This window comes from Monodelphis domestica, chromosome 3 (genome assembly GCF_027887165.1).
Source record: "Monodelphis domestica isolate mMonDom1 chromosome 3, mMonDom1.pri, whole genome shotgun sequence".
Lineage (NCBI taxonomy): Eukaryota > Metazoa > Chordata > Mammalia > Didelphimorphia > Didelphidae > Monodelphis > Monodelphis domestica.
Window position 1 is genome coordinate 23,108,620 of NC_077229.1, and position 26,187 is coordinate 23,134,806.

General features: G+C 52.5%; 1 protein-coding gene across 1 annotated transcript in view; it reads left to right on the top strand.

The window, feature by feature from the left end:
- TTC28 (tetratricopeptide repeat domain 28) overlaps positions 1-26,187 on the top strand; it is a 654,492-nt gene that overhangs the window by 394,908 nt on the left and 233,397 nt on the right. Inside the window, exons 4-5 of the mRNA XM_056820926.1 lie at positions 7,511-7,783; positions 8,702-8,832. Of these exons, the coding sequence (XP_056676904.1) occupies positions 7,511-7,783; positions 8,702-8,832 (404 nt within the window). The remainder of the gene's footprint in view (positions 1-7,510; positions 7,784-8,701; positions 8,833-26,187) is intronic.

Sequence of the window (26,187 nt, forward strand, 5' to 3'; positions counted from 1 at the left end):
CCTCTGCTCTGACACAGGTCACTCTAATAATAGCATTCTGGATTGTTCTTCAGCTTGTCATCTCACTGAGTGATCCAGCTACTCCTTAGGCTCCCAAAGGCCTTCTTCATCCACCTTTCCCCCTCCCACCCCCACACCAGACCTGAGCCTTGGACTTCTCTCCCCAGGCTTCTTGAATCCAAGCCAAACAGCCATCTTTGGATCTCCCAGCCCTGCTGCCTAGTGACTGAGTGTGTGTGAAGGAGCTCACTGTGGCTACTCTATTTACTGACTGGCCCCAGACACCCACCCATCCCACCTTGCCCCCAGTGCCTCCCCAGACCATCTCACTTTCTCCCTGACACTGTTGTGCCCCCTCTTCCCCTTTTCAAAAATCTTCCCTGGTTACCTCTCCCTTGTACATGTTGTCTTCTTCTATTAAAATGAGCTTCTTAAGGGCATGTTCTATTACTTTAAAACCACTCGTATTCATAGCTCTTAGCACAGTGACTTCTACATAGTAACTGCTTACTAAATACCTTTTCCCTCTCATTCTTTCTTGGACCTCAGAGACAGTACAAAGCAGAACTGGAAACAAAACCAATGCAACCAAAATTAGAAAGGAAGCAACAAACTGGGAAAAAGTCTTCATATCAAAAACCTCTGACAAAGGTCTAATTACTCAAATTTATAAGGAGCTAAATCAATTGCACAAAAAATCAAGCCATTCTTCAATTGATAAATGGGCAAGGGACATGAATAGGCAGTTTTCAGATAAAGAAATCAAAACCAATCAAAAAATCAAAATAAGCACATGAAAAAGTGTTCTCAATCTCTTATAATCAGAGAGATGCAAATCAAAACAACTCTGAGGTATCACCTCACACCTAGCAGATTGGCTAACATGACAGCAAAGGAAAGTAATGAATGCTGGAGGGGATGTGGCAAAGTAGGGACATTAATGCACTGCTGGTGGAGTTGTGAATTGATCCAACCATTCTGGAGGGCAGTTTGGAACTATGCCCAAAGGGCGCTAAAAGACTGTCTGCCCTTTGATCCAGCCATAGCACTGCTGGGTTTGTATCCCAAAGAGATCATAAGGAAAAAGACTCATACAAGAATATTCATAGCTGCACTCTTTGTGGTGGCAAAATATTGTAAAATGAGGGGATGCCCTTCAATTGGGGAATGGCTGAACAAATTGTGGTATATGTTGGTGATGGAATACTCTTGTGCTCAAAGGAATGATGAACTGGAAGGATTCCATGTGAACTGGAACAACCTCCAGGAATTGATGAATAGTGAGAGGAGCAGAACCAGGAGACCATTGTACACAGAGATGGATACACTGTGGTACAATTGAATGTAACTGACTTCTCTAGTAGCAGCAATGCAATGACCCAGGAGAATTCTGAGGGACTTATGAGAAAGAACACTATCCACATCCAGAGAAAGAACTGTGGGAGCAGAAACACAGAAGAAAAACTACTGCTTGATCACAAGGGTCGATGGGGGATGTAGTGCAAATATCAACAACATGGAAATAGGTTCTGATCAAAGACACTTGTAATACCCAGTGGAATTGCACATTGGCTACGGGAAGGGTGGGGGGAGGGGAAGGAAAGATTATGATTCTTATAACCAAGGAATAATGTTCTAAATTGACTAAACAAAATTTTTAAAAAGCAGAACTGGAAGCAGCTCTGGTCTTCTGGCTCAGAGGCAGTGTCCCACATTGCCTTGATCAGTCGCCAGTCACCAGCAGTTAATCTAGCTAATGCTAGCTAGTTAATGTTTGAATGGAGAGGGCTGTGGGTGACTTCCTGACACCAAATGGAGAGGGGAGCATGGAGGCCTTGGGTCCCAAACCTGAGTGAAGGGAATGGCAAATGCTGAAGGAACCTGGGGAGAAAATACAAGCTCTCCCAGAGGGGTGACCTGGGTGCATCAGGGAGAATTCTGAGCCTCCTGCAGTCAGACTGACCTGGCCTATTTTATACAAACCTGAGGAAGAAAACCACCAAAAGCCTCAACTGCCCATGTGTGCTTGTTCCACAGTCTCCTAAAGCCTGGAGACTGAATTTCCTTGTTCAGAAGCCAGCTTTTACCTTGAGGCAATTCTCTCCTAGACCCCTACTAATTGCAGAAGTTTTTTTTTTTATTGTAACAATAATAGTTTGCATTTATATTAGTGCCTTATAGTTTTAAAAGTTCTTTCCTCACAGTAGCTTTATTAGGTGGGTTGTCTATATTACAAATGGGAAGAGGTTAAATGCTTTATTCAGGACCACAAAGCTCCTAAGTGTCAGAGCCAGGAATCCCTTGCTGGCCTGGTACCTGCTTTCTCTCCCATACTAGGTGGCCACTGTTTCTCCTAGGTAGTGCTGGGAAATTGGGAAATGTGGCTAACTCTCACCCTTTCACATATATTTTTAGATAGCAAACAATTCCTCTCAAGGCTGGGGTAGCCTGTGGTTTGGTCTTTATAATTAGGTATGCTGAAGGCATCCAGACCTTATCTTCTCTAAAGCAAAAATAGGCAATAGTGGGGTTCACTTGAAAGACTGGACTCCAGATTCTACTCTCAGCCCTGCTGCTGACTGGCCTTGTGAGCGTGGACAAATCACTCCCCTCTCTTAGCTTCATAAAATGATGCACTTGGCCCTGCTGACCTAGAGAGGCTTGTCTCAAAAAGACCTGGAGACTCAGTTTGAGTCATTAGAATAAGACTGTAGCCTTGAATGCCAATGAGATCGTGGGCTGCCTTGAGAGGGGCATGGATTCCCAGAAGAGTGGGGTCAGTCTCATTGTTTTGTGTCTTGGGTGTTTTGTGTCTGGGTGACACGTCTTAGGAAGGGTATGGACAAGCTGGGGATGTGCAGAGGGCAGTCAGGAATGGGAAGGAACTTGAGTCCATGTCATACAAGGATCAGTTGAAGGAACCAGAGATCTTTAGTCTGGACATGCAAAGACCTGGAGGGAACATGGGAGCTGTGTCCTAACATTGGGAGGTCCGTCGTGTAGAAGAGGGATTCACTTCATTCCATCTAGCCTGCGAGAGCAGAACCAGGAGCGAATTGAGGCTGATGTGAAGGACAAATTTGCTGAGTACTGAGGGTAGCGCAGAGTGTGTCCTACCTCAGGAGTGAGTGGGTTCTCCCTTCCTGGAGGTCTTCATTCAAAGATGGATGAGGGACAGAGAAAGGATATTCTTTTCCAGAGAGGCAACCCAAGGTGGTAGAAAGATAACAAAGAACTAGAGTCTTTTCTTGGCTCTGCTCCTTACTGATTATGTTATTTGGGACAAGTAGCCTCCTTCTCTGGACCTCAGCATCCTCAAAAAGTCCGAAGAAGAGGCTGGACCAGATGGCCTCTGAGGAGCCTCCTATTCTGGGCTCTTCAGTGTGAATGGCCTAGAAGTGGCCTCAGATTCAGCTTCTGATGCCAAAATCCTGTCACTCAGGTTCTCTTCTTCTTGACAGTCCAGTAGAATCAACCCATTCTCCTGACTGGAGGTAGATGAGCCAGTGGTCTCCATCTAGCATCTACATATAATCTTACAGTATAATGTGGTTGTCTATTTTGGAAATTCCTCAGCTCTTCTGCCTGTCCTTGACCTGTCAATTATATCATTTTCTCCTCTATGATGCTTTTCGAGTATTTGCTGGCATCTTCACAGGGTCAGAATGTTCTTGGGTAGCTCTTTAGTAAACTGATTGAAGAAAAAAATACTTCAGGCTTCCGTTGAGTTTGAGGTTGCCGTAGCAATGTTGATTCAGGCCAGAGCTACTGAGTTGAGAAATGAAACTTGAGGTCATAAATTGTAAAAATAACATTTAAAAAACAGTTGCCATTTTACAGTGTTTCCATGCGGTACCATGGAACAACGAAACTGAAGCCCTTTTCTAAGAAAGATGACAATAGCCATTTTGGAAATGCACCTCATCACAGGAAAGGACTACAGAACTCACGTGCAGTCTTTTTTCTTGGGAGGAGATGTTCTTTCCAGCTCCTTCTTGCTATACACGTCAGAAGGCCGGAATGCAGAGAGCTAACGTGACTTGCCCCAAGTCACAAGGTGGCAGAACCAAAATTTTAACCTAGTTCTTGTGGCTTTAAATCCAGTAACCTGTCTACTCTGTCACCCTTTCTGATCTCATCTTCTTTTAGAACTCTGGAAACCAAAAGGCTGAGATGAGAGATGATGGCCATGAGAGGAGGGCCTGACAGCTAGGCGACAGTACGGAGCCAGGACCAGAACCTGGGTTTTCTGATCCTGACTCAGTTGTTCCTGTCACTGCTCATTGCTACTTTACCAGCTCTCAAGGAGAACCACCCCCCAATCTGTTGTCCGTATAATCTATGTCCTTTCCAAATGGTTCTTTAAAGTGGAATTGTGAAAAAGGATAGGCATATATGTTAGACATATCATTTTATAAAAATGTGATATGGTTGTCATAAACATAGAGATTTGCAAATATTGTGCTTTCTTTATATCTGAGTCTCCTGCAGAGAAGCCAAGGATGGGGCGATGTGTTGAGTTGTAAATGAAGTTGGCAGTGATTTCAATCTGAGAGCCAACTTCAGTTCCCCACCTTCACCTTCATCACACAATGTTAAAGCTGGAAAGGAACTTACGACATAGAACAAAGAAAAATCAGAGCTGAAAATAACATTTGAGAAAATCTTGTGGCTCTTTGCTTGCTTTATTCAAATTTCCTTCCCCCAATATTTGAAGATCTTTCTCCTGGCTGCTTGTAGTATGTGCCATTTGTTATTGAAATTGGTAAATGTGACTGCTATGTGTCTTGGAGTTTGCAGCATAGGTTCCCTCCACCCCCCACCCCCATTCTGTAGGCAATCTGTGGATTCTTCCTATTGGCAGTTTGTTTTCTGTGTTCTGAAATTCTGGGCAGTTTTATTAAAGTATTTCATGTATCATGATAAGTTTTTTGACTTGTATTCTTCTGAGAGCAAGTCGTTTCTATGCACGTCATCTTTGAGAATAAATACATTTTGCCTGTAAGGAGATCATGTTTTCTTTGAGCATTATTGCTTTTAGCTTCTCTTTTCCCAGTTTGTCCTTCACTTCTGCTATCCGCCTTCCAAATCAGTTATCCTCTCTTTTGTTTCTTTGCCATCATGGATTCAAGTTATCCTGCCAATTATTTCTGCTGTGCAGGCCATACATTCTCTTCTCACAATGCATATTTCTCTGAAACCATTCAGAAACATCCTACTGTGGCTCTATGTTCTCTTGGGAATCTACCGCATCATCTGCTTCATCAAGTGTTAATTCATTTTCCTTTGTCTTGAAATATTTATTCATAGATATCTGGACTCTTTTAACTGATCTGGAGGCCATGTTACCTTTTGTTATTAACAAGTCCCTATTGGTTTACCTGCTTATGCTCCAAGCCTTGAGTTTCATTCTTGTGAGAGCTTCAATAATTAGTCTTTTTTTCCTTCTTGTATTTCCCCTGTCATTCACTTTCTGACTGTTTCCTCTTTGTGCTTTCCCTGGGGGCTGGCCCTCAAAGCCCTCTCACTTTCCTTCCACACTAGGGAATAAATATTCCACAGGCTTCAAGTGACTTCTAGGGGGACAGAACTGACTCCAACTGGGTGCTGGGCTCTTCCCTCCAGCCTTGGTGGAGTGCCACATTTGTTATAGCATCCTGAGACACCTCCTGCCTTTTGGTTTTCTGAGACGAATAGGAAGAAATGGGAGTAGAATTGAGCTTGTCACAACCCAGTGGGTCAAGTTGTGCAGCCCTGCTGTAGGACCATGATGGGCAGTAGGGGAGGGAGAACTGAGTGAGCTTTTTCTGCTGTTACTTCATCAAATTGTTGCCATATTAAGGTTCTTGGTGTCCTAGTTGGCACTAGCTGAAATTATTTTATTTTGTAACAATTCCAATTCTGGAGTGGTTGTGAGAGGTTGTGAGGATCAGAAAAGTGGCTGGTCCTCCATCTTCTTGGTCATGTGACCCCAAATTCCCCCCTTGTTTTTAGTTATGGATGCTGAAACTCAAATAGGGGATGGGATTATCCCATAATTACTCAGCTAGTTCTAGATTTGTAGATTTCACAGCTGGAAGAGACCTTAATGGCCAGAAGAAGCACCCCATACCTGGGGGAAAATCCTCTCTAAGTAAAAAGTCAAACAAGTAATCATTCCGCCTTTGCTTAAAAACCTCCAATGAAGGAAAAACCTATGACTTCCTGAGGCCACCTGTTCCCCTTTTGTACAGTAAAGGCAAAAATTATTAATGCCAGTGCAGGGCTTAACATCCATTCTTCTTGTGTCTTTCCTAATCTTCTTTTAGCACTGAATGGTGGTTGCCTGAATTTTAGAATCAGTGATCCAGTGGTCAGTTTTTATCAAAACGTACATCTGTTCTTTGTTCTATTTCATGTACTAATTTCATTCTTCTGACTTCCATACTTATATCACATACAGGAGAGAAAATGCTGTCCCAGGATCACTGCCTCTAAGCTTTCTCATCCCCTCTGGCCTCACAGAGACTTTGTTTTCTACCTCAGAACTTGATTTCTCCTGTGATATTGTATTTATGTTTTGTCCCCTTACCTCGACTGTGTATCTCCTTGAGGGCCAGAACAGGCCTTTGTACATCAGAAATGCTAAATAAACACTTTCGGAATACAATTGTTAAATGTCTCTTGTGTGCAGATGTCTTGACTCTCTTGGTTTCTGCTAAATGATTCATGTTGTCCAGTTGTGCAAGATGGAATTCGGTTGAGAATTATTCTATAAAAGCCACCCCTCGTTTGCTCAAAGTCTTAATCCATGTAGATGGAGATAGCTAGATCCTTATTTTTCCTGTCTACACCCATAAACACGCACATGCAAACATGACTAGGTGGACATATTTGTGAAGGCCCACATGGAGGGTAAGCGTGGCTTGGAGAAGAGGTTCACATGAGTTAACAGTTGAAATAAAGCCATCCACCGAGAGGGGACGATTCTGGATGAAGGAGGATGTAGGGAACCAGCGAGAAGTGTTTGGCTTGAGGTCACGAGCATTCAAGGGCTTCTGTCCAGGAAATGTAGCTCCAGGTGGGGAGATGCCCTGTCTGCTACCTCCTGGGTAAAATGCTAATTCCTCCTTGTCCAATAGAAAACGCACCCCAGAATGAAAGCAGGCCCAGCCTTTAGGGTAGAGCCAAACTCCGTCTTTCCCTTTTCTGTCTCTGCCTGGGCTCTCTGCTGCCCCCTCCCCACCCCTCCTGGACTCTCCAGCCGTCTTCCCTTCCCTTCCTAGGGGAGTACCCTCTGCATCTGCGGGGTGCTCTTGCCTCCTTTAACTGCCTTGAGTTTGCTTGGCCCAGGACGAGCCGTCTCCTCCAGCAGAGCAGAGATTCCTGGAGGGCTCTGAGATCCTAGCGTTTGCAGGAGGGCATAGCATACAGCCGGTGCTTAATAGTGGTTCTCCCCTCCAAGCAGGTGGGCTTCGAGGACTTGGCGGCTGCCTTACACATTCTGACCCTTCTCTCTCTTCTTTTTCAGAGTCCCTCGAGCCCACCTATCAGCAGCTTCAGAAGATGAAGCTGGACAAGAGCCCCTTCGTGGTGGTGTCTGTGGTCGGCCAGGAGCTGCTGACGGCTGGCCATCACGGCGCCTCGGTGGTGGTCTTGGAAGCCGCCCTGAAGATTGGCACCTGCAGCCTCAAGCTAAGGGGCTCCGTCTTCTCGGCCCTGAGCAGCGCCTACTGGTCCCTGGGCAACACCGAGAAAAGCACCGGCTATATGCAACAGGACCTGGATGTAGCCAAGACCTTAGGTAGGGGCCCCGTAAGGGTTCTGTAGGAGCCCCAGGACTCCCGGCAGCCCTCTGGGCTCCCTGGGAGGGGCTCAGCCCCCCTTTCCCCACGTCCCCGGCGCTGAGATCCCAAGAGGGTGGGGGCAGAGGAGCTCCCCCCATTCCCTTCCCCTCCATCAAGATCGTTCGAGAGGGCGGGCGCAGGGCGATCCCAAGCTCTCGGGGGCAGAAGCGCCAACCTGGGCGTGGGCACTCGCTTTTGGGAGGCTTCCTTGCCTGAACGCGGGCCTCCAGCCGACGCCCTGGCTTTCCCTGTCGGGTATTCCCAGGACATTCTTGCGGCCCCTGGCCACCTCCCCCACCCCCAGGGTAGCAGGCCGCGGCCTGGCTCCGCGCTGGCCACATTGGCCCGGAGCTCTCGGCAGGCCTTTGCTCCCCCGTGAAGCCTCTCGAGCCCGCAGTCCTTGCAGGGCTGCCGCGCTTGACCTTCCAGCCTCGCTTCCACGCGCATCAAGGGCCTGCTGCCCGCGAGGCTCTGGGCCGAGGTCTCGCCCAGGGGCCTGCTGAGCCCTGTGTCTGTGGAGCACGGGGCGGGCCTGAAGGGGGAGGCGGCTCGATGGCGGCCTTGGATGCGAGGGCCTCGCCGTAGAGCCGGTCAGCGGCCCCGAAGCCAGGTCATTCAGAGCCGCCGAGGGGCATCTGGCTTCGGCCCGTCAGGTGTCCCCCTCGTTTCCTGGGTGCCCCCGGGGGGGGGGCTTGGCAGCTGGACGGCGGGCTGGGGACCAAGCCCTCTGGGGCCGAGGGAGGGAGCGAAGGCCGGGGGCTCCCGCAGAAAACCGGCGCTTCTGTCATGGGGGGGTCCTGAGGAGAGCAGCCTTCTGCTGGGACTCACCAGACCTTTCCTTTTCTCCCCTCCCCATGTCGCTCTTTGCCTCCCAGGTGACCAGACGGGGGAATGCCGAGCTCATGGGAACCTGGGCTCCGCATTCTTCTCCAAAGGAAACTACCGGGAGGCTCTCACTAATCACAGACATCAGCTGGTGCTGGCCATGAAGCTCAAGGATCGCGAGGTAGGCAGAGTGTTCAAGAGGCCCCCCCTCCCCTCCCCCCGCTCCCCACCCCCCCAGCCCGGCGCCAGCCCGCGGCTCCTTCTGTCCTGTCGGGGAGTCCGGCTCCAGCCCGCGGCTCCTTCTGTCCTGTCGGGGAGTCCGGCTCCAGCCCGCGGCTCCTTCCGTCGTGTCGGGGAGTCCGGCTCCAGCCCGCGGCTCCTTCTGTCCTGTCGGGGAGTCCGGCTCCAGCCCGCGGCTCCTTCTGTCCTGTCGGGGAGTCCGGCTCCAGCCCGCGGCTCCTTCTGTCGTGTCGGGGAGTCTGGCTCCAGCCCGCGGCTCCTTCTGTCCTGTCGGGGAGTCCGGCTCCAGCACGGGGCTCCTTCTGTCGTGTCGGGGAGTCCGGCTCCAGCCCGCGGCTCCTGTCGTGTCGGGGAGTCCGGCTCCAGCACGGGGCTCCTTCTGTCATGTCGGGGAGTCCGGCTCCAGCCCGCGGCTCCTTCTGTCATGTCGGGGAGTCCGGCTCCAGCCCGCGGCTCCTTCCGTCGTGTCGGGGAGTCCGGCTCCAGCACGGGGCTCCTTCTGTCATGTCGGGGAGTCCGGCTCCAGCACGGGGCTCCTTCTGTCGTGTCGGGGAGTCCGGCTCCAGCCCGCGGCTCCTGTCGTGTCGGGGAGTCCGGCTCCAGCCCGCGGCTCCTTCTGTCGTGTCGGGGAGTCCGGCTCCAGCCCGCGGCTCCTTCCGTCGTGTCGGGGAGTCCGGCTCCAGCCCGCGGCTCCTTCTGTCCTGTCGGGGAGTCCGGCTCCAGCACGGGGCTCCTTCTGTCGTGTCGGGGAGTCCGGCTCCAGCCCGCGGCTCCTGTCGTGTCGGGGAGTCCGGCTCCAGCACGGGGCTCCTTCTGTCATGTCGGGGAGTCCGGCTCCAGCCCGCGGCTCCTTCTGTCGTGTCGGGGAGTCCGGCTCCAGCCCGCGGCTCCTTCCGTCGTGTCGGGGAGTCCGGCTCCAGCCCGCGGCTCCTTCTGTCCTGTCGGGGAGTCCGGCTCCAGCACGGGGCTCCTTCTGTTGTGTCGGGGAGTCCGGCTCCAGCCCGCGGCTCCTGTCGTGTCGGGGAGTCCGGCTCCAGCACGGGGCTCCTGTCATGTCGGGGAGTCCGGCTCCAGCCCGCGGCTCCTTCCGTCGTGTCGGGGAGTCCGGCTCCAGCCCGCGGCTCCTTCCGTCGTGTCGGGGAGTCCGGCTCCAGCCCGCGGCTCCTTCTGTCCTGTCGGGGAGTCCGGCTCCAGCACGGGGCTCCTTCTGTCGTGTCGGGGAGTCCGGCTCCAGCCCGCGGCTCCTTCTGTCCTGTCGGGGAGTCCGGCTCCAGCCCGCGGCTCCTTCTGTCCTGTCGGGGAGTCCGGCTCCAGCACGGGGCTCCTTCTGTCGTGTCGGGGAGTCCGGCTCCAGCCCGCGGCTCCTGTCGTGTCGGGGAGTCCGGCTCCAGCACGGGGCTCCTTCTGTCGTGTTGGGGAGTCCGGCTCCAGCCCGCGGCTCCTTCTGTCCTGTCGGGGAGTCCGGCTCCAGCCCGCGGCTCCTTCTGTCGTGTCGGGGAGTCCGGCTCCAGCCCGCGGCTCCTTCTGTCCTGTCGGGGAGTCCGGCTCCAGCCCGCGGCTCCTTCTGTCCTGTCGGGGAGTCCGGCTCCAGCCCGCGGCTCCTTCTGTCCTGTCGGGGAGTCCGGCTCCAGCCCGCGGCTCCTTCTGTCGTGTCGGGGAGTCCGGCTCCAGCCCGCGGCTCCTTCCGTCGTGTCGGGGAGTCCGGCTCCAGCCCGCGGCTCCTTCTGTCGTGTTGGGGAGTCCGTGCTCTTGGGCGCTCTGAAACGGGCACCACCCAGCCTTCATTGTCTCTCTGGAACGAAGGCCCCTCCCAGCTCGGCCCCCCTTTGTCTCTGGGCTCCTTGTCTGGCACTGAGGCCTCACGGGAGACGGGGGTGCGCGCTTCACGGTCCGGCCCAGCCCGGCTGTTGTGGCTGCAGGAGGGGGCTGGGCTGGCCGGGGGAGCCTCGAGGAGCCCAGGATGGGCTCCAGGGGCCGTAGTTGTAAACGTGCTGGCCGGCCGGCCTCACTGGGGTGACGCCCAGGCACGCTGTGGGGTTCGTCCCTCTCTGCGCTGGCCAGAGGGGCTCCCCCGCGCCTCCATGGGCGCCTGCGGGCCCTTCCTGGGCTCGTCCTGTGCGGTGCGCGGCAGCAGCTTAGGAAGCCGTTTCCTGGCTGAGAGAGGAGAGAGCAGGACGGGCAGAAGCCGGGCCATGCGTGACTGACGTGCGTGCCAGGGCCCCGAGCCCCCCAGCAGAGGCGCTGAGGAGGGGATGTTCTATCAAACCCCAAGCCGTAGATTTTGCCGGATTAGCTAGAAAGAGCCGGGCGGCTGGACAGCGAGGCCGTATCCGCGAACGTGGGCGCTCTTAAAAAGAGGGATCCCTGATGTTCTTCCATCTTCACAGGAGGGCGTCTTCTCGCGGCCAGGCTTCTCTCTGTTTTCCACAGATGAGCGGCTTCTAAGGCAAGAGGGGCACGGGGCGGTCATCGGGACCAGCCCCTTCCCCCATGCCAGCCCGGACTCACGCATTGCTGATTCCTGGTTTCAAGACGTCAAGGAAGGAAATTCAGCAAACTCCTACCCAGGAAGCTCTCCGCCTCTAAGTGCAGGGATGGCACGTGGAGAATAGTGGGCTGCCAGTCGCCAAGGTCTTGGGCCGTTTTCTCTCCGTTTTGAATCATCTTGAGCGCTCTCCTCCAGGCCTTTCCCGGTGTCTTTAGGGTCCCCTGAAGTTGTACGCCTTGGTACATGCATGGCAACTTGATAGTGGTCTGAACCCTGTCTGCCTTGCTGATTCCTAGGCGAGTTTGGCCGGGAGGCCACATGGAGTCGTGGAGGCAAGCATGGCCCTCGAAGTCTTGGGTGCAAGTCCCAGGTCCTCCATTTATTCGTCTATTACTAGATCTTGTTAGGTCGCATTAGGCTTCGTGAACCATCGCCAAGGACTTTTCCTCCATAAGCCTCAGTTTCCGTATCTGTACAATGGGGAGAGCGCTACCGATCCTTCATCTCTTTCAGGTTTATTGGACTTCTTTAGGTGACGCATAAATGTGAGCTATGATACTTTGGTTCGTAGTTGCCATGATTGCCATGATACCTGCCCAGAATCTAGTTGTTCCCTGACCCTACTGTTTCGTTTTCCTACCTTGCACACTTAAATTTGCACGCCAAAGGAGCAGCGGGGCCGAGAGCAGAGCGCCCAGAGCCCGCTGCCTGCGCCTCTTCCGGGCAGATGGTTCCTTGGGCCCCTTTCCCTCTGCTCTCAGGCTCCTTTCGCTCTCCGCCCCGTACGGGGAAGGCTTCGGCTGCGGCTCCCTCGGGCCTGGGTTCAGGGCCCGCCTCTGCCCTTTACTTTCTTTGGGATGCTGGGGCAGGTGGTGTTTCCTCATTGGTCCAATGGGCCAACACAACCCCCAATGAAAATTGTCCCCATTGGCGGGGCTGTGGCAGACGGCACGCAAGCAGGCTTTTGTGGAGCTGTGAACGGACCCGTCTGTTGTGGAAATTGTGAAATGACTTACAAAAGGTAATTGAAGTGCCCGGTCTTGGCTGCAGCCGCAGTACTGCTGGGACGAGGACCCCCAGAGCTCCGCGACAGCAGCAAAGGCCAAGCACAGAAGGGAAGCCGAGGCCCAGCCCTGGGGGCACCTGGGCACCCTCTGGTGCGGGAATGGCACCCGTGATAGACTGAAGCATTCACAAGCGCTTGTGGGAGACGATGGCCAGTGATAGAACTCGAGTGCAGGGCATTGCCAGGCCTTCTGGGAAAGCCTTAGGGAGGTCCGGGGGGCACACGGAGGCCATCCTCTCAACCATGCGCTGGTTCCTTTGGCATCCCGCAGATGGGTGACAAGGGAGGCTGGAAGAGTCCTGTTGGGAGGACGTGGCAAGGGGAAAAAAGAGAAGAGAGGCGAGGGAAGGGAGGAGAAAGAAAAGGAGGAGGAAGGAGCGAGGGGACGGGAAAGAAGGAAGGGGAGGGGAGAGGGAGAGGAAGGGAGGCGTGGAAAGAGAAGGGAGGGAGAGAAGCAGATAGGAGAGGAGGGGGAGGAGAAGAGAGAGAGGAGAGGGCCTCCCTAAGCCCACACCAGAACGTATTGGCCTGGAGGACCTCTGAGAATCCCTCTTGTCTGTGTGAGCCATCTCTCCTTGCTGCTGGAAAACCTCTTGATCAGCCTAACCTTTAACCCCTCCCCAGGATGGTTTTGCTCCAGAAAGTATTTCTGCTGAGCTCTTTAAGATAGAAGGAGATTCGTTCTCTGCAAATCGGTTTATTCCTGGTTGACTCTATTTTATTCTTGTTGGTTTTAAAACCAGCATCATGTCAGCTTTCTTTGAGCTGGGGATGGTCATCTTGCCCCTGGCCGTCCCAGTGCTTCATCTGAAGGGTTCATAATCTCCTTGTATGGGCCACTGGGCTCCCCCACAGACCCTGTCTCTAAGCAGAGAACAGGGGCCGGGGTTTGCCAAGGGCATCTTCATGTTTTTTATCTTTTTGATGACCCCCCAAAAAGGGAATGTTATTTTCCCCATTTTATAGATGAGGAAACTGAGGCGGCAGAAGTGAAGCGACGGTGAGGTAGGATTGGATCTAAGGTGGTCTTGACTCCGAGCCCAGCTCTCTTCCTGCATCCTTACCCAGCCGCCATTAGCCAGGATTACTAAAATCGGGGAAGGGGGAACCTTTCCTTGTCCTTGTGTCATTCCATTTTCTCATGAGAAGCATCGGATTTGGAGTTGGGGAATTTGTATTCAAATCCTGACTTTACTTCAACCTCTTCGTATTCCATAATTGCCAGGGCAGCTGGTCGTATAGAATGCTGGCCTTCAAGTCAAGAAAACTTGCTTCACATCTGGCCTCTGACACTGGCTGTGTGACCCTGGGCGAGTCACTTCAGCCCGTTTGCCTCAGTTTCCTCAATTGCCAAATAAGGGTCAGAGCGCCTGTCTCTCAGAGTTACTGTGAAGCTCAAATGAGATGCTGTTTGTGCGGTATAGTCCCTGGCACATGGTAGCACTATTATTACTTCCTGATAGTTACGGGCCCCACGTGCGACTTGGGCCAGTCAGTGAAGGAACAGTCAATAAGTCATCATGCTTAAAGGTTTGTGGGCCCCAAGTGCTTTGTATTCAGCCTCTCATTGGGCACCCACCACACCCCGGAAGTGGCTGCTCTACAGATAAGGAAAGCAAGGCTCAGAGGTGAAATAAATCATCCCCAGCAGCCCGGTGATTCAGGAGAAGAACTTGGACCCTCGACTGCAGCCATCCTGGCTGGAGGGGCTGAGGGGGCTGCAGGGCTCGTGGCTGACTCCCCAGTCTACTTGCCCTCCTGCCAACGGGGGAACTTACACTGAGATCAGAGGGGTGACTCTTCCCATCCCATTAATGTCGAACATCTCTCATAATGAAATTTTAAATAGAGAATGTCTGAGGAAAGGGACTTCATCAGCACCACCCCCGATTTATCACCCATCTGGCTTCTTAATTAGCACTTATTGGCCAAAAATGACTTCTTGGGTTTTCGAGAAAGCTGAGCTTCTGGATTTCCTGTAGGATGTAACCGCAGGAAATTAATTCGACGCTTTCTGATGACATCATCTTGACCACAGCGCTTCCTCTAAACACAATGCTGTTTTTCTTGGCCCGTTCTGCAGACATTTTTGTACCGTGTATATTATTGTAAAGTTTGCCCTCGCACTGATGTGAATTCCACCCAAAGGTCTGTGTGTGCGACTGTAATGAGGTCATTGTTTGACTTCCAGTAGTCCAGGAGATCGGGTGAAAAGGTAAAAGCGAGCCTTTGTAGCCGAGAGCGAGGTCCCCCCAGGGAGTATTGGGTTCAGGAGCCCGAGGCTCGGCAACCTTTGCAGCAATGTGTGTGTCACGGGCTTCTGGGAAGCAAATAGGATTGTCAAGTAAGCCCCTTCCTCAGAGCAGGCCGGACCGGAGCTCGGTGGGAGAATCGTCCCTCGTGGGGTGATGCCCGTGTCCTTGGGATGGTAAGGCAGGTGGCTGGCGCCTTTGCGGTAAAGTGGCGAGCTCTTCAGAATGACTTCTGCTGTCTGTGGGGTACAGAGCAAGGCGTGTGGCCCCCCAGAGGGGACATGGTGATGCCTGCCTCGGGTGCCTCTGCCTTTATAAGTCATCCAGAGCTGCCTGGGGGGCCTGGAGATGGGAGGACCCCCGTGTGGTGACCAAGGCCATCCCCCAAAGCCAGCCCCTGTCACCCCCCCTGTGATGACCCAGGCCATCCCCCAAAGGCAGCCCCTGTCACCCCCGTATGGTGACCAAGGCCATCCCCCAAAGGCAGCCCCTGTCACCCCTGTGTGGTGACCAAGGCCATCCCCCAAAGGTAGCCCCTGTCAACCCCCCCCCACCGAGGCCATCCCCCAAAGGCAGCCGAACCTCATCCAGAAACATTTCTGTTCTGAAGAGCTAATTCAAGTGAAGCTCCAGGGCTGCCCCGAAGGTAATCGCAGGCTCTGATCTGGGGTCTGGCTGCAGTGTGTGAAGGTCACCACTCTCTCCTCTGAGCGCTGCCAGGCCCCTGTGAGGTCCTACAAGTGACGATTCTCGCTATTCCTGCTTATGGAAAGGAAACAGATTCTGGGATTCTTTGGACTAACAAAGGGAGGCCATCACCCAGGCTTCTCATTGTAGCCTTGAGGAAGTGGAGGCCAGAAGGGTAAAATGACTGGCCCAAGGCAGAGGTCATCAGCAGCCAGAGAGGCTGGGGGAAGGGCAAGGCCAGTGCTCTGTCCACTGAGCCGCATGGCCTCTTGGACCAGGAACAGTAGACCCTTTGAGGTCAGTGCAAGGGAAGGGCACAGAGTGACTAGTGATAGCCAAAGGCACAGAAGGCAGGGACCAAAGGGGAAGACAGCAGGGCTGGCCAGTGAGTCCCTCCCCCTGGGCCCAGGGCTGATCCTTTCAAGGAGGCCCATCAACCCCCTCAGGCCTGGGGAAGGAAGAGATGGAAGGGAGGATGGCCTTGGCTGACTCTGGTCTTCAGGCCAAATGAGGAAGAGGAGCCACAGAATTGTCTACAATGGCCGATCCCGTACTTAAGGACTTACTCAGCTGAGGGGCCACAGCAGCTGTGATGAGAATGGGTGCAGCATTTTATGGGGGGGGGGGCTTTCTGCTCACCCCATGGTTGGATGGAGCCCCCTCTCACACCCTCCAGACCGCGGAGGCACCCATCAGCCAGCAAACTAGAAGCTTCTAGCTGGGAAACGGCCACCTGGAAGATTCCACTATGGAAGCCGAGCCTCAGGGTCTTGTCTGTAGAGAGTTGTTGGCCGTCGTCTCCACACTGGACTGGTCTCTCCTCAGGCCCAGTTCTGTTTCCTCAGAGCCCAGCACGGTGCCTGGCGCTTGCTAAGAGCCTGATGGCTGCTTGTGGACTGTCTTGGACTAACTAGGGGAGGAGGGCTAGGAGTAAGGGGCGACAGGCTGGTGGGAAAGAGAAGGACCAGCCCAGAACGCCAGAGTTCTGCAGACTGCCTAGTGGGAGCCCTGGGGCAGCACCCCAGGTTCCCTGATCTCTGTTCAAGAGGCTTGCCATTCGATTAGCTTTTAAAAGCACCAGTTACACATTTAGCACGTGTCCAGCCATGGGGAGATGCTGGGACCCCAAAGGAAAGGAGAAGAAGAAACGAAAGAATCCCTGCCCTCCGGGATCCTGCCTTCTGCTGGGGGAAACAGTGGGCACACATACGAGAGACACAGGAAGACAGAGAATTAGTACAAGAGAATTCACCGGGGAACGGCAGCTCCTGGTTGGGAGAGGCAGAGATGGGGCACAATCTGTATAGATCTCTGTATGTCCCATAACCGCTTTAAATGGCTTACAATAGTGTGATGCTTTTGGAATGAGCATGCGTGTGTGTGTGTTCGTGTGTGCGCGCGTGTGTGTGTATGTGTGTGCATGCGTGTGTGTGTGCGTGCCTGCGTGTGTGTGCATGTGTGCGTGCATGTGTGTGTGAGCACTTTAAGAGCTTTACGAACACGATCTCCTTGGAGTGTCACATTCTGCAGGAGAGATGGGATGTTGAGCCTCATTTTATAGCCAAGGAGCCGGCCTGGGGTCACAAAGCCCCTCATGTCTGACGCTAGATCCACCCTCTGTGTACTGCGCTGTCTGGCGGCCAGTCCTTCGTGGCATAGGGGACGGGGCGCAGAGCCTGGGCTGTAGAGTGTAACGCGAGGGCAGAGGGAGCCTGGAACCAGATCGCGGTGGGCTTTAATGCCAAGTCAGCCCTACTCTGTGCCAGGCACAGGGCTAAGCAGGGCACACCCCGATTCAGGCCAGAGACATTCCCTGCCCTCAACGAGGTCCCCATCTAACAGGGAGATGACACCGAGACAACCACAGGGCAGTCTGGAGATGACCTCCAGGAGGAGGCGCTCAGCTGAAGGAAGACCAGGAAATGCACTCTGCAGAAGGCAGAACTTGAGGAGGGGCTCGAAGGAGGCCCAGGAAGAGCAACTCCAACTGCATCCGGAAACTGTCAAGAAAGACCTGGATCGGAAAGAGAAGGAACAAGGGAACAAGCTTCCTTCTGAGGCTCCTGTGATGAGCCACCCTCGGGCGCCACCAGAGAACCTGGCCCGTTTGATTTTGCTTATTTTTGAGGAGGGAAAGACACTGATAGGCCGTGTCATAAACAAAGAAGAGAAGCAGGAAAAAACGTCTGGAGGAATCATTACCAGACAAGGACTGGAAAGCAAGATCACAGAAGATAAAATAGAAAGTCTGATTCTATAAAATTGAAACGGTTTTGCACACAAAACGCCGGAGCAGGGAAAATTAGAAAGGAAATGGTTGGGGGGGGACCGGGGGGGCAGGGGGGGCGGGGGGGGAATCTTTGCAGCATGCTTCTCTGATAAAGGTCTCAAGGATACGTAAGGAACTGGTTGGAATTTCTATGAGCAAGAATGGTCCCTCAATAGACGCATGGCCAAAGAGCATGCACAGGCCGTTTTCAAAGAAGAAATCCAAGCTGTTAATAACCACGTGAAAAATGCTCTAAATTACTAATGATTAGAGAAATGGAAATGAAAGCAGCTCTAATGTTCCACATCACACCCAATAGTAATAACTGGTATCTGTGCAACAGTTTTGTTTACAAGTGGCTTAGATATGTTAACTCCCTTGAGCTTTGCAACAGTCCATTTAGCTCTGTCTTACAGATAAGGAAACTAAAACATAGAGTCATACAGTTAAATGAATGTCTAAATCAGAATTTGAACTCAGAGCTTCCTGACTAAATCCTGCAGTCTATTCACTGTGCCTCCTAGCAGGACTCAAAATGCAGAATGAGACACACATTATTTTAACATGACCAACATGAGAATTTTTAAAAACAATACCTATTTGATATGAGTTTTTTCCCCTTTTTTTTCCCAATGGAAGTACAGTGGAAGAAAGAGAGAAGCAAGGGGTGCCCCCCCCCGAAAAAAAATGAGAAGAGAATAGAACAAAATTACAGAGAAGTAGGAGAATCGAAAGTTTCATGTTGAATTTGTTAAATGACTAAAAATAAAAGCAAACTCTATATAATGGAAATTCACTGTCATATGCATGCCTTTCCTGTTCTACAGTGTAGATGGAAATGCTCATTTATTTGGTGTTTTGTTAGGTTTAGAATAAAAAATAGATGAGATGAAAAAGGTTTTAAAGGAAGACTTCTGTACCTGCGACTCTTGGGAACGGGGCTCAAGCGTCTCACTCCTTGTTGACTTTGGAGCCATAAACTCACTATTGGATATTCTGTAAGGAGATGCTTAGTGGGTGCACAACTGCCCGTCTAGTAGCATTATTTATTAATGGCTCCTTCACAAGCTCTTTAATAATTCTGTTCTTTGAGGCAAAAATGAGGGATTTAAGTTAAGTGCCCGACATGGTGGTTTTCGATGAAGTAAAATGCATATGGAGCTGGGGAGGGCTTTTCCATGGGCGCTTCCACCCCAGACTAACCAGCTTTCTAAATGTCACTGGAGAGAGTCTAAGGGCAGACAGGCCTGAGCTGCCATTTAAGTGGCAGCTGAAATCTATACGATAGGGGCACGACGGTTACCAAGAGCACTTTCCCCTACATTATCTCATTTGATCCTCTTGGCAGTCACCGGGTAAGTAGCTCAGATGCTCTTCTCTTTTTTACAGCTGAGCAAACTGTTCAGAAAAGTCATTTAACCAGTGAATTGCCAAGGCCGTACCTCCAAACTCCAAGTCTCTCCTTTGGACAGCAGCCTTCATTGGCTCCTATTCTGAGTAATTCATAGCCATCCCTTTGCTCCTCTGTTGATGCCCAGGTAACGAGGGGTGGGGTGTTCTCTGTGGACGTGAAGGCAGTATGCTCTCTTGGTATGACCTCATCAATGTCTCTCATCGCCCGGAAATGTATTTTTCCCTCCTATCATCACCATGCACAGGATGACTCTTTCTTTTTCTTCCCATTCTTACAATCTAACTTGAAGGGTTTTCTGGGAGGAAGGAGGGAGGAATTTCCGCTGGGAAATGTCTATGCTATAAAAACAAAAGATATCAGTACAAATTTATTTTTTTAATTCACTCAGGGGCAACGAGGCGGCTCAGTGGATAAAGAGCCAGGCCTGGAGATGGGCGGTCTGGAGTTCAATTGTGGCCTCAGACCCTTCCCGGCTGGGTGAGCTGGGGCAGGCCATTTAACCCTAAGTGCCTAGCCCTTCCCACACGTCTGCCCTGGAGCCCACCCTTAGTATTGCTTCCAAGAGAGAAGGTAAAGGCTTAAAAGAAAAAAGCGAATTGGGTGCCCTCTCCACCTCCTTGAGGAAGTCCTTCCTGGCTCCATACTCTGTCCCGTGACAGCCACCTGGCTCCCAGCTTGTGAGTATCTCGGCCTTGCCCAAAGGCCAACTAGATTGTGTCTCAGAGGGTTGTTGTGGTTGTCGTTGCTTTGAAATTCAGGCTATTTACTCCGAGAGGCTCTCTGATAGCAGCGTCGGGGCTCCCAGGCTAGCCCGGGAAGCACTCTGGCCGTAAGATGTTCAGCTCTAGGCCTGGTCGCTGTCTCTTAGGGTAGGCTTCGGCCCGGCAGCGTCGAACATTAGGGGTGGAGGGGCATGGCCAGCTTCTTCAGGCCCGCCCTCCTGGACCGGATGAAGCCCTGAGGCTCGGAACGCGGAAGCCGTTTGTCCTAGGCCAGGCCCGAGGCACTCTGCCCCCTCCCAGCTCCTCCCGCAGAGGCGCCGTGGAAGGCACCCATCTGGCCCCTTAGCGGGATGCCTCTTCCACGATGCTCGCCCTGGCTTCTCTTGGTGCCTCCGCTGTGAGCAGACCGAGTCTCTTCCTCAGCTTTCCTGGTGCTTGAGTGCCCAAGGGGCAGGGCAGACCTTCACCGGGCACCCGTTGACAGAGCCTTGGTCCCCAGCAGGGCTGCTGGCCCCCAGCTCCCTCCCAGGCGTTTCCCGACTGGCCCTGGCTTTGCAGTGTAGGCGGGCTGCAGTAATCGGGCTGCGATGACCTGGGCGGAGGCCCTCGTGTGGAGGAGATGGAAGGACTCCTGCCCCAGGAGCTCCTGCTCGCTGCCTTAGTGCAGCCTAGCGTCGAGCAGTGCGCCAGCGTTGGTCTTTCACAAGGAGGCAGAAGTAACGGGCTCCGATGGGGGCGGCCCGTCGCTTGTGCACGGAAGCGGGGTCCGGGGCTTGGAGCCGAGGGGAGGGTGCGGCCTGCGCCTCGTTCAGAAGCCGGTTTGACCTTCCCGGGTTCTCTTCGATGACGCGGAGAAGCAAGCTCGGCATTTGACGCTTGAGACTCCCCCCAGGCGGTCAGTGTACCGTGCAGTGCGCCTTTCCACGGCGCTCGTGGCCCGATGGCAGACGCGGCTCACACGTATGATGGAACGTCCTGAAGGAAATCGCGCCCAGGCTGGCCTGCTTTGACTGACCTCCGACTCCAATAGTTCTCTTTGGCCGGGGGCACCCCTTGCCTATTAGTCTCAGCAAGACTGGGGTTCAAGTCCTGCCCCTGACATGTCCGCGCCTTGGTCACACTCCGCGGGCTTCTCTGCAGGTTCTAGAAGACTCGGGACCTGCTGGCATAAGGAACCCCTTGAGCCTTCACGTGCTGTGGATATGATGATTCATCACAAAGTGGGTACCTTCTGGCCATGGAGAGCGGGTTTTCTATCGCTAAAAGATGGGCATCCATTCGCATTGTGTCCGCCTTGTTGCCTCCACAGGAGGCAGGTGAGGCCCAGAGCCGCTGAGACGGTCCTCATCACAGAAGGACTTTCTGCCTCGCAGTAGTGACCCCACACCCACCCTGGGTCAGGAATGCCTCGAAAGCAGGAATCGTCTCACTTTTCTGGGTCTCCAGCGTTTAGCGCCGTGTTTTCCACACTCCGGGCACTACTCCGTGTTCATTTATTCCTTCTCACTCCTCCTCCACTGTGTGCGGCCTCCTGCCTGCCTCCCACACGCCTGACTCCAGCTTGGCTCAGAAATCATCTTTTGTTTGACCCTGGATGTCCGGTGATGGGGAGGGACTTGCCTCAGGCCGTCCTTCGGGTCTGGGGGGCGCCTGTGTCTCTTGTCGCCCGTGCCTGTCTCCTCTCCACAAACCCCTGCTCTGTTCTTTCCTCCATCGAGGGTCAGATTTCTTCACCAGAGGCTTCTTGCTCTGCCTCACTGGGTGCTCCTGGGTTCTGGATGGCTGTGCCCGCAGAGGATCAGCTCTGGGGGCTTCTACTCTTCCTCTGTGGCACCCAGGCATGCGTACCATGGACCAGACTAAGTCCTGTCTCATAGTCAGACTCACTGTGTTCTCCACCCTGACGCCCCAGGGTCACTTCTACTTCTGCTCCCTTCCAGGGCCAAACCGCTACCCCCAAAGAGTGATAAACTAGGTGCTGAATGTGAGATACGAATCAGATTCAGGGCGGTTGGTTTCTTTCTGCCCAGAAAAGGAATGCCAAACGCAGGCTACTAAGAAGCGCCTTTGACAAAATCGGCTTAAAGCGGGATTCAGTAGCTTGGGCTATCACACTGGTGCAGCCTGTTGAGAGAAGGACCCTTAAACTTCTTCCTTGTTACTGACCCAACCCTCCCACTCCTCGGAACTTAAAGCAGCTTGTGGGATTGTTGAGGAGGCCTTTTACTTTGCATCTTGGCTCTCCATTCTCACTTCACTCCAAACCCAGATATCATCTGACCTTCATGCTTAACAGCCAGCCACACAATTGGGACACTAATGCATTGTTGGTGGAGTTGTGAATAGATTCAACCATTCTGGAAGGCCATTCAGAACTATGCCCAAAGGGTTATAAAACTGTGTACCCCTTGATCCTGTAATACCACTCCTGGGTCTGTATCCCAAAGAGATCGCTTTAAAAAGGGGAAAGAACCTACTTATACAAAAATATTTATAGCAGCTCTTTTTGGAAGTGGCAAAGAATTAGAAATTGAGGGGACGCCCGAACAAGTTGTGGTCCATGTTGGTGATGGACTACTATTGTGCTATAGGAAATGATAAGTAAGATGATTTCAGATAAAGCTAGAAAGATCTGCATGAACTGATGCAGGCTGACATAAGCAGAACCGGGAGAACCTTGTACACAGTAACAAATATTGTACTGATTGACTGGGAAAGACTTAGCTCCCCTCAGCAAGTGCAATGATCTGGGGCAATTCTGAAGGACTTGTGACAGGGAATGCTATCCAACTCCAGAGAAAGAATCCCTGGAATCAGAGGCTTACTCTTTTCCCCATTAGTATGGTCAATTTGGGGGTTTTGGCTTTGTATGAGTGTGCTCTTACAACAGTGACCAAGATGGAAGTGGGTTTTGCATGATAAAATAATAATAAATAGTAAATTAATATAAATAAATTAATAAAATTAAATAAGAAAAATTAAAAAACAGTCAGCCACCCCTGTTGCTCCTGCCACAGCCATGCCTTCTTCCATTGGCCCCAGGACTTCTAGACCTTTGGAATTCACAAGTCCAGCCCCCCAAGCCTGGTCCCCTTGAGAACATGTTTGGTCACTTCCACTGGAAAGAAAAAGGAGCTGAGGTGCACATTTCCCAGACTCTCCTCCTCATTTCAGAGGGCCCAGTTCCTTCAGAATCAGGCCACCCAGAACTGGAAGCACCCAGAGAATTCCACAGCATAGGCATCTAAGTGCTCGCATCCCAGCAGTCCCTAGGAAGCTCCCCTGGAATTCTGAGCCCACGCTCCCAGAGTCTGCCAGGGTCCGTGCCTCCTCTCCGTACTGGAAAGGCCCTTCGATGCCCCCGTGGCTCTGGTGTGAGAAGCGCCTCATCCCCAGAGGCTCGCCCGCCGCAGCAGCTCCTGAAGCCCCGCGTGACCCGGAGGGGCCGTCGGCGGCCCCGGTGCCAGCAGTCGCATGTTGATGCAGTTATAAACCCTTGACGTAGCGAAGCTCCAGTCTGATTGTCCTAGTTTCATCATTGTGCAGCTTCTCCGTCCTGGCCTTATTTCTGTTCTGGTTCTGATTATGCGGGGTTAGACTAAGTATTTTCCCACAGGAGAGCTTTCCTTTCCATTGTCAGAACTCGGGATTCGCTCTGTGAAATCAAATTGGCTTTCTCTTCCTTCATTAAAAATCCGTCTGTGAAGCATCCTCGACCTCCAGGCCTGCTCGGCCTCCTCCCATCACACGCCTCTCTGCTAAAGGGGAGAGCTCCCCGCGCCCCTCTCACGGGACAGGGAGGGCAGGTCAGGGGCTGTGGGCGTGGGGGGAGAATGGAGGGGCCTCGGACACGTGTGGCTACTCCCCTTTGAAGAATGTGGAAACTGGATCTCTGGGATGTTAAGTAAATGCCATAGGAAACAGCAGGAGGACTCATTGCTGGGCCTTGTGACTCTGTCCTCGAGCCCTAATGAACAGAGCCCAAGGGGAGTCTCTCCTCCTTCCATTGCCCATTTCTCGGGGGTCAGAGATCTCCACGAAGCCCCTCCTGGGTCCTGAGCACCGCGCTCCATCCACGGTCACGGCATGGCAAGACTGCGGCTCAGGGACCCTTTTTGAGCTTATTCAATGCTCCTCATTCAAATTCCTTGACTAAATTTCTCGCTAAACGGTGCTAGTAAGGACGGCACGTCCACTGGAGCAAAATAACTCCGGAACGAGCCTGAGAAGAGTTGGGAGATCTCCCGGATGGCCAAAGAGGACGCGACGCGAGGCGGAGAAATGGCGTGCGTTCTCATGGGGCAGCCCCGGCCTCCGGAGAGGCCCAGTGCTCACCTCCTCCCCACACCGAGATTTCCCCAGGCCGCTGATAGAGAATCAGCAACAGAGGAGCTCCCTCATCTCTTGGGTCTTCAGATGCCTCCTGTTACAGCCCTGCATTTAAAAATAGCCCGGAAAAGAGAGAAAATCATAGAGTAGCGCTAACCAAATGAGTGCTTGTTGCCAGAGACGGGCCTTTGGAAGGCCTGGCGCTGCCCGAGGGCCAGTTGGCCCAGGGCGTAGCCCTCGAGGAGGGGTTTGATTCAAGACAGAGTCCCCTTCCTGAACGTTCCCGAGTGTCAGGAAGGAAGCTCTCTTTCCATGAATGATCAAAGGTGGTAGGAGGGGAGAAGAGAGACTGCTGGGATCCTGGATAAATACGCTGACCTTTCCCCGGATGGAAACTGAAGCTAAAACCAATGAAGTTTGAGAGAGAAAGGCCTGTCTTTTCCTCAAAGAGCTCAAGATGGAGTGGAGGGCGGCCGAGGGCCGGCACATGGAGGTCTAGAGAGAGGACAACGACCCTCTTCTTCAGCCTTTCAGGGCAGACCTCTCCCAGGCAGAATGGGGGATAGGAGTTTTTCCCATGAAAAGCTCGCTTGTGGCGGGGCTGGGATTCTCATTAGCTTCTGAAGGGAAAAACAAATTCTCCCTGAGAGTCAGATGGTCTCGGGCCCCTGGGTCGCCCGGCCAGCTACGGTTCAGCGAGCCCTTGCCTCGGAGCGCGCTTTATTTGGGCAGTTGGCGCGAGTCCCCACGGAGGAATCTGAAGTCACACATGCCTCAGCGGAGGTCGTTCAGTGACCCGGACGCCCACATTTCCCTTCAGATCTTGAATCTGTCTCTTTTCCAGGGATTTATTTGCTCCATCCAGAAAAGGCTCTGCTGTTAGACGTGGGCCGTTTGCTTGCATGCACACGTTATTGAGCCCAGAAGACTGGCCAAGCCTTTCTGCAGAATGTGTACGTCCAGGGCAATCCTCGGCCCCCAGCTATAGCCCAAGCTACGTCTTTTCTCCCTACCCCCGACCTTGTGAATGCCAAGCCAAGCGAACGTTCATCGAAATCGTGGCCTGGAATAGGAAGAAATGGCAAACTTGGAATTGGGAGCTCCGGGTTTGAATCCTGGCTCTGCCTCTGTACCCGACCATGGCTTTGGGGCTTGGTCTCCCCCACAGTAAAATGAGAGGTCGGCCAGGCTCTATCATCTTGAAGGTTCCTTCATGGGAAAGCACACGCTTGAGGCTGTCGCCAGCGACGCTGTCCTTGGGCCCTTGGTGCCGTCAGGAAAGTTCGGTTACCGCACAAAGTTTTTATTTCCAACAAACCCTCCGTCAGAGAATGTGGGCCAGCACATCAACTGGCTAATCCCCCCCACCCCCCGCTTGTTTTTAATTGGGTTAGTGCACAGAGTCGTGTCTTTGTTTTAAACTGACAGTAAATGGCTTGGGATTTCTAGGCAGCCTGATTTGGACATGCCCTTTAGGTCTTAAGTAAGATAAAATACTGGATCACAAACTTTGAAAAAGCCATTTAAAAGGGTTTTACTGCAGCCGAGCAAATGGTATTACAGCCCTCGTCCCAAGGGACTTGATCTCTCCCCTCTACTGCTACATGAGTATGTCGGGTATAAATCATTTCAGAGAGATGGCAAACACAATTAATGAAATCCCAAGCAAATACACTAAAATACATTGGAATTTAGAAGGCCTGTAATTGACTGTATTGACTTGAACGTTTCTGGGGAACGATGCTCTCTTCTGATCAAGGACCACCGTCTTTTAACTCATGCATATTAATATGATAATATTAATAGGCCTGGGCTTGATTTAGATAATGCCTTTTCCCCGAGGAGTTTAAAGCATTTTCCATGTATTATCACATCTGATGTTGGCAGTCCCAGGCTTCTCTGTGTTTTCCTCGTGTCCCACCTTCCTTCTCTCTCTCATCTTTCCTACAGTATCCAGGATTCATGTACATATGTATATAGAGCCATATGATTAAAAATCATTTTCCAAGTGCTAAGTTCCCAACAATAGAAAAGGAAATATTGGGGCTCTCACAGAAGAAAACGGGCCC